A 7,724-nucleotide genomic window follows, 5' to 3' on the forward strand; every position below is an offset into this window, starting at 1 on the left:
AAAAATAAAAAATAAAAACAAAAATACTTCGCGACCTTTGCGACGGTCCGGTCAATGATGGCGCACGACTCGGAAAACGGCAGCGAGAAGAAGATGGCGGAGGGAGGTAACGATGCAGAGCTACTGAAGGAGAAGGCGAATAAGTACTTTAAAGGTGAGCCGACACACCTGTCAGCGTCCGGTGCTTTTTACTACAAGTCCACAACAAACAAACACGGTGGCCACTGATCACAGGAGCGACACGACTGCGTTGTAAACAACAAACAAACGTGCTGCAGCGTGAGCCGGTCGCTAATGCTAAGCTAGGCTAAGCTAAGCTAACGGTAAACCCCATTCATTGGATTAAGCTAATGCTAACTAGCTCATTATCGGCTGTCGACGTCAACTTGTACAGATTCTTTTTTTTTTTTAATGCATTTTTTTTCCTGGGTTTTAACGCTGATGTGTGTGTGTGTGTGCGCGTCCGTATTTCATGTGTTCGTTGTCGGGTTTTATTTTGTAGTTTCTGCTGAAAAGCTCTCAGATTACAACTAGAATTTTCTGTGAGTCAGGAAACACGAGGGAGAGCCTCGTTTTCCAAACAGCAGCAACACTACATGTCCCCACTCAGCGTTGCTTTGTGGATGTCTTTAACGTGGTTGCGTTTTAAATCAGATTTGTCTCGTTTTATTTTGAAAGGAGGTACATAATGGCGTGCTTGCGCCGCCGTTTTGCGTGCAAGGAATTGTTCAGTTTGACAGATAAGAAGGAGAATCGATAACGAAAGTCAAGTTTTCTGTGCTTCCCTCTCTGTAACGTGGTCGCTTGTTAATGCAGGTGCAATAATAGTTGGTGACATCGCGTTATAGAGTGCACCATTACCAGGGCTGACACCCCGATGAGTCAGAGCAGATGTATGGGAAACACTGTTTGCTCTTTGTCTGATGTATAATGCATTAAATATAAATAAGGATCGATATGTACTCATAATAACTCATAATCAGTGTGCAGTTGCAGTTTGATTGTGTCACCCCCTTAGGATAGAGACATTATAATGTCAAACTAACAGTGGCACTAAGGTGTTCCTTACTTATTCGTAATAATGCATAAACTGTAAAACATAGTTAATTTGTTATCTACGGGTAAAGACAAGCTCATAATCTTCTGTTATATATTTTTAGTGTGTTGTGGGTTGATGATTTCAACTGATGTAAAGTGTCTATAAATAAAATGTATTATTATAATTATATGTCTATAAACAGTGTTGTTTGTAAGTGATTTTTGCAAGTTATTGTAACAAAGTCAAGTAGAGAAACAAGCTTTCCAAATTCATTTCAAACTCTGACATTTTCACTGAGATTGATACGGTAACATGAGCCTAAATGCCCTCATAATAGGTTCAGCACTGTCATTTTATTGTGGTGGTGTCGTCCAGCTGTGGTGTCGGCCCAGTAGATAACTAATACAAGATCTGTACGGTCCTTCTGACATTTTCACAGGAACTTTGTAGAACCACAAACTTTCCAGTGAACATGTGACGTTTGTTTTGCAGATAAAGACTATGAAAATGCAATCAAGTACTACTCAGAGGCTCTGGAGCTCAATTCATCCAATGCCATCTACTACAGCAACCGAAGCCTGGCATACCTACGCACAGAGTGCTATGGCTATGCCCTGGCTGATGCTACGAAGGCCCTGGAGATAGACAAAAACTACATTAAGGGGTATTACCGCCGTGCCACCTCCAACATGGCACTGGGCAAGTTTAAGGCTGCACTTAAGGACTACGAGACGGTAAGAAACGCGGCGTCTTTGGCTCTTTGTGGCGGCCGGTCGTCAATTCCATCTGTTGATCATGTCACCGTGAGTTAGGCTCTGTTGCCTTAACAGCCTGGAATAGGGATCATCCTTTAATCCAGTCATGATGCCAGTTAGATCCAGTGTGAACGCACTCATACCACAGATAATTTGGTGTCTATTGTTGTTCGTGCTGCTCTCATAATAAGCAATATAAATATACCAAGGCTGCGGCAACAAAGACCTCTAAAGCTCAGCCATTGTCATAGCAATTTATTGCACAAACTTGACTAAGCACCATGACAACAGAAAATGAGTTAATCCTTATGAAGCTATGAGAGGATGGAGCTATGTATTTATAGATGTGTACTGAAATGCATATGGGCATAACAGTGACTGACAGATGTGTTAAATGTTGTCAATTCACGGTAACACGCAGAGCAAAATAATTACCATCCAGTACAAACCTTAATATACTTTTATTACCACTTGCATCCTGTACTTTACTCTGCTACTCTGGGTCAGTTTCCCTGTGTCTGCCTTTGATGCCAGTTGATGATTAACCAGTGTGCTTAATTCTTGTTGTTTCCTTGTTCTGATGATAGGTAGTGAGGGTTCGACCAAATGACAAGGACGCAAGGATGAAGTATCAGGAATGTAACAAGATCGTGAAACAGAAGGCTTTTGAAAGAGCCATTGCCAGCGATGAGATAAAAAAATCTGTTGTTGACTCTCTGGACATTGAAAACATGAGTAAGTTTCCTCTGTTATTGGACAAATATATATATATAAAAAAATATATCTCTATTCATAATGTGCTTTACCTTGTGCTGAGTGAATAAAACATTATGTTGCATGTAAAACAGAAAGTAATGATAACAAAATCCACTGCTGAGAACCATTTGATTCTCTACCCTACTTGTTGATGTTTCATCTGAAGTTAAGATGATCTTGTATTGCAGCGATTGAGGACGACTACGATGGCCCCAAACTCGAAGATGGGAAAGTCACATTGACGTTCATGAAGGAGATGATGGACTGGTTCAAAGACCAGAAGAAACTGCACAGAAAGTGTGCTTATCAGGTAAACGTGTTCGATCATATGAAATACAGTCACTGAGGGAAACATACCTGTACGTGCAATTAAACTGTCTTTCTCTTTCAGATTTTGGTCCAAGTTAAAGATGTTCTTTCGAAACTACCAAGTCTTGTTGAAATCACATTAAAAGAGGTGAGGACTTTGCAGATAATCACTCGTGAAGTTGCTGTATGACAAGCCCATAATAGGACTACAGGGGTTAAAGTATAAGATGATATTTTTTCATGGTTGTTTTATGCAGTTTGTTGATGTTTTTAAGACTCTATTTCTCTTTTCCACAGGCAGAAAAAATAACTATTTGTGGTGACACCCATGGGCAATACTACGATCTCCTCAACATCTTCAAGTTGAACGGCTTACCCTCAGAGACCAACCCTTATGTATCCTTTCTTTTTGCAGACAGCCACCTCAGCTTTTTAATATGTGTTCACTGCATTCGTCTTCTTTGTTTCTACTGTTCTGTGTCTAAAAAGAAAACAACCAAAAGCCTCACATCCAGAACTTGTGCTTCATGATGCTTAACCACAGAAATTAGCTGTTCAACGGTGACTTTGTGGATCGCGGCTCTTTCTCTCTCGAGGTCATTCTTACCCTCTTCGGCTTCAAGCTGCTCTACCCCGACAACTTCCACTTGCTTAGGGGTGAGAGCGCTCACATTGTGCCTGTGCATGAGTCTACTGATGCATGTCTAGTATCTGCAGATGTGTGCCGTAACATGTACGATTTAATGTGTCACACTTAAGACATTGTAATTGTGAGTGTGTTGTCATAAAGTTCACAACACTGAAATTCATTTATTTGCCTTTTTTCGGCTTCACTTTTTATTTGGTTTCTTGTCATATATTAAAGACTTTGTGTTCAGGTAATAAAGTTGTTTAACCAAGATTTGTACCTGCAGGTAACCACGAGACAGACAACATGAACCAGATGTATGGATTTGAAGGGGAGGTTAAAGCCAAGTACACCGCCCAGATGTTCCAGCTGTTCAGCGAGGTCTTCCAGTGGCTGCCTCTTGCACAGTGTATCAACAGCAAAGTACTGGTAAGCAGTGGCATTGTGTGCTCACAGCAGTCACGTGGTGATGCAGCTCATTTTGTTGTTGCTCCCCAGGTCCTGTCTTAGATACCAAAACTCTGTTATTTTTTGGAGAAGATTTTGGCATAGAGTAGAACTTGGAAAAGGGTTTGGTGTAGTGAAGATACAAGACAAATAAAAGAGATAAAAATAGTAGACCCCCACAAACTGTCTTCTTTTACAGTCAGTGTGTTTAAATCCATGTTTTCTCTAAGAGACCTTTACCAGGCAATGCACTTGTGATGGATTATTTAAATTATTTTAAAATATAGTGACTGTTAGTAAAGACGCTGTGTGTAGGTTTACTTTTTGTATAATGGACGAGCAGCCATAATATACCCCAGTCCTTCTAATGACTTTAGTTATCAATGATTTATGAAACCCTTCATGATGCAGTGGTTTGCTATATTGTTACACAGTCCTAATAAGATTCTCCTCCTCAGGTAATGCACGGTGGACTGTTCAGTGAAGATGGTGTGACATTGGAAGACCTCAGGAAGATTGAAAGGAACAGACAGCCTCCAGACTCAGGTAGGGTCAGACTCCAACTGCATCATCGGTATAAAACTGACTCTAAGAAACCATCTCTAGAAAGAAAAACGGGTACATTTCAACACCTTCATCCGCTTTTTCACAGGTCCCATGTGTGACCTCCTCTGGTCAGATCCACAGCCTCAGGTCAGTTCCCATCCACCCAATACCTCATTAGGTCTATTTGGTCGGGAGTATTCGCTGATTTTTGTTAGAGCAACATTCAGTCCACTTTTATTTTGAAGTAAGAATTAATTTATCTCTCTCTGTCGTACAGAATGGCCGTTCAGTCAGCAAGCGAGGAGTGAGTTGTCAGTTTGGGCCAGATGTGACGGAGCGCTTCCTGGACCAGAACAAGCTGGACTACATTGTGCGTAGTCATGAGGTCAAAGCTGAGGGCTACGAGGTCACTCACTCAGGGAAGTGCATCACCGTGTTCTCAGCACCCAACTACTGGTACGTCGCCATGCGGGCAGCTTAAGAGTGTTTGAGTCAGCTGTTACTAAGACTGTTCATTTTAACTGTGGTGTGTTTGTATTCTGCCATCCTCCAGTGATCAGATGGGAAACAAAGGAGCTTATATCCACCTCAGGGGATCAGACCTCAAGCCAGAATTTCACCAGTTCACTGCTGTGGTCAGTATCCTGTACTCTAAATCGTTATGTTTGTTAGAATTGTCATCATGTGTCATCACGCCCATTTGGTTGTGGTAAGAATTTACTGAAAAGCTCCATTATATAGCTTTTGATCATAGGATTAGCTCTGTGCACAGTGTTACAGTGACATCTACTGGAGCATCAGGTGTAAACTGGTCCTGTTCAGCCCAACTGTCTCTACCTCTTTATTTATAAGTAGAATTAATAAGTAAAAAGTAAACCAACCAAATGGGATGAAGGCAAAAACGACTAAGATATCTACTAAAAACAAACACAAATTTGACTAGTAGTTGGTAGGGCTGCACAAATAATCAAAATATTATTTAAATTGCAATATGAGTGCAATTTTTTTGGTAAAATGTGTAATAAAACAGCTTTATAATGAAGTACTGTACTTCTGCAGAGATGCTCTGGCCTACAAATGTTGTTGTCCAGATGTAACATAAATATGTTTGTTTGGTATAGACCTCAATAAATGTAAAATCATGATTTTAATAGTTTTCTTTTCAATGAAAATGAAAGTGAAAAAATTGTAATTCCCACTGATTGTAAATTATATCTCATTCGTAATACCTGTCAAAAAACCACAGTAAGATTTTTTTAGCATACTGTGCAGCCCAACTAGTTTGGCAAGTTAACTTTGCATCAGGCTACTGATGATTCATTTGGAAGCCAAACTAGAACAGCTTTTAAAAAACATGTTGTAGCTTGATTTAATATTTGTCTTCCTCTCATTCTTCTTTTCAGCCTCATCCGAATGTCAAACCCATGGCATATGCCAACACGCTAATGCAGTTGGGGATGATGTAGAGGCCACGCAAATCTGTCTGTGACACTGACGACCTCCCATCTGACCTGAACCATCCCAGCCACCTCACTCCCTCCAGTGCTCGGACATACTCTCGTTCATGCTTAGCCTAAGGGATCCCTCTCCCCGACAAACTTCCGCTAGTTGTATGCAGAAAGCACGTGGTGTAGTTCCGATGGGAAGAGATCACTTAACACCAGCCCAGTTCAGAACTGGGTATGTTCTTTCATGTTATCGGTTAAAACTGGAAAAAATCTCCATTCGCATTGTCCTTTTACCTGCTCATATGTTCCATCACTGGGTAAAGAAACCAACTCTTGAGAATTTCAGTCGTAAATATCTGAGATACTCGGCAGATGGGGTCAAATAGCTGGTATGTACCAAAGATCTGTAATGAAGTGATTGTTCGGTTTTTACAAGGAGCATCTTGTGACTGAAACCTAGCATTGTACTGTTGGCCTGTGTACACAGCTTAGAGCATTGTAAACTGGGTAAAGAGCAGCGTGTCTATCAGTGTTTCTCAAACCATCCTACAGTATGTCAATTTTTATTTTTATTTTACCGGAATACAAAAAAATATGAGTACATGTATAATACCAGTCCAAAAAAAAAAAGAAAGATTGATTGTCTCTGGGTACACTCTTAAAGGTGCTGTATTGCCATTAGTGGTGTATTTAGTTGGTTCAGTCATGTAGCTGGTAACATTTATTTTGCACTGCTTCCGGTTGAGGAAGATACTGCTGCTCTCCGTGTTTTCATCCGTTGTTGTGCCACTCACCCGGCAGCTCCCGCACAGTCTCCTCTCCAAACTAGCTTTGGTGTAAGGCAAACACTGATGGCACTCTAGTCTCCAATACATGTTCGATTACTGGTGACTTATTACCCCCCATATGTGGATTTCTTCAGTACACAATGTCCAAAATGCAACCCTGTCTTGAAACGCACAGCTGCATTGTCCAGTGGCCCTCAACTTTTTAGATAAAAGAAAGTACACTGACGTGTATGTATATATACTGTATCATTTAAAGATTCCGTGTAATGTTTGGAGAAAAATATTGAATAAAAAAATCCAGTCCAGTGATTTTAGAAACAAGCTGGTATCTTTATTTATGTGTGTGTGTTTTGTAATTCAGTGTCCTCCTGCGGTCGGGGAGTTTACAGTTTAATGATACAGAGGAGAATTATAACTAATTATATAATAAATAATACATATAATTTAATATATAGATAGATAAAAAGAAGGGCTACTTCCTTTTATATATTTTTTTTAAAGGAGGCAGTCGCATAGATTTGACGTCACGAGTCTCAACAGCTGATCTTTCGTCAGCTAAGCGCCGCGGCTTGACAACACAGCACGAGTTTCACCTTGTTGTGAACCCAGCTGCACACGAAAGCCAAAGAGCCCAGGAAGCAACAACAACAACAAGAAGCCGAGATGCCGAAATATTGCTCGGTCCCAAACTGTAAGAATGACTCCGGATGCGGCAGCGACAGGAAAAGCTTCTACAAGTAAGATGTTTGTTATTAAGTGTTTGTGTTGGGTAGCTGTGGTAGCTGCTCGGATACTGCTGGATCTGAGTTTCGGTGAGTCAGGCAACCGACAACGTGGATTTCTACCGACTGAGATGAATCTGTGTAGTTGTTAAAAGTCTGGATTTTATCAGTTTTCTGCAGTTCTGTGAAGTTTGTGTCTTCTTGTTTTGACCTTTGAGATCTTACTGAGACAGTCGGAGTCCTGATTGAGTCAGGATTTGAGACATCTGTCGTGTAACAAGCAACA

General features: G+C 40.7%; 2 protein-coding genes across 2 annotated transcripts in view; both read left to right on the forward strand.

The window, feature by feature from the left end:
- The first annotated feature begins 41 nt into the window (after positions 1-41).
- Positions 42-7,037, forward strand: ppp5c (protein phosphatase 5, catalytic subunit). Its single transcript, XM_035680273.1, has 13 exons — positions 42-154; positions 1,532-1,773; positions 2,382-2,529; positions 2,739-2,860; positions 2,942-3,007; positions 3,157-3,255; positions 3,411-3,516; positions 3,774-3,916; positions 4,393-4,480; positions 4,587-4,627; positions 4,758-4,936; positions 5,034-5,115; positions 5,884-7,037. Exons 1-13 carry the CDS (start codon positions 55-57, stop codon positions 5,944-5,946), a joined length of 1,479 nt encoding a protein of 492 aa, XP_035536166.1. The 5' UTR covers positions 42-54; the 3' UTR covers positions 5,947-7,037.
- Positions 7,038-7,279: 242 nt separating this feature from the next.
- LOC118342207 (THAP domain-containing protein 5-like) overlaps positions 7,280-7,724 on the forward strand; it is a 4,328-nt gene continuing 3,883 nt past the window's right edge. The window contains exon 1 of the mRNA XM_035680693.1: positions 7,280-7,453. Within this exon, the coding sequence (XP_035536586.1) occupies positions 7,380-7,453 (74 nt within the window). The 5' untranslated portion in view covers positions 7,280-7,379. The remainder of the gene's footprint in view (positions 7,454-7,724) is intronic.

The sequence above is a fragment of the Morone saxatilis genome, unplaced genomic scaffold (assembly GCF_004916995.1).
Source record: "Morone saxatilis isolate NCDOM2014 unplaced genomic scaffold, NCSU_SB_2.0 Contig8, whole genome shotgun sequence".
In the NCBI taxonomy this organism is placed as follows: Eukaryota; Metazoa; Chordata; class Actinopteri; family Moronidae; genus Morone; species Morone saxatilis.

Excerpts from the sequence above, each read along its gene's own strand:
- ppp5c (XM_035680273.1), top strand. The coding sequence starts at position 55 with ATGATGGCGCACGACTCGGAAAACGGCAGCGAGAAGAAGATGGCGGAG. Across the intron at positions 1,774-2,381 it reads CACTTAAGGACTACGAGACG|GTAGTGAGGGTTCGACCAAA; the intron begins GTAAGAAACGCG and ends TTCTGATGATAG. Across the intron at positions 3,256-3,410 it reads CCTCAGAGACCAACCCTTAT|CTGTTCAACGGTGACTTTGT; the intron begins GTATCCTTTCTT and ends CACAGAAATTAG.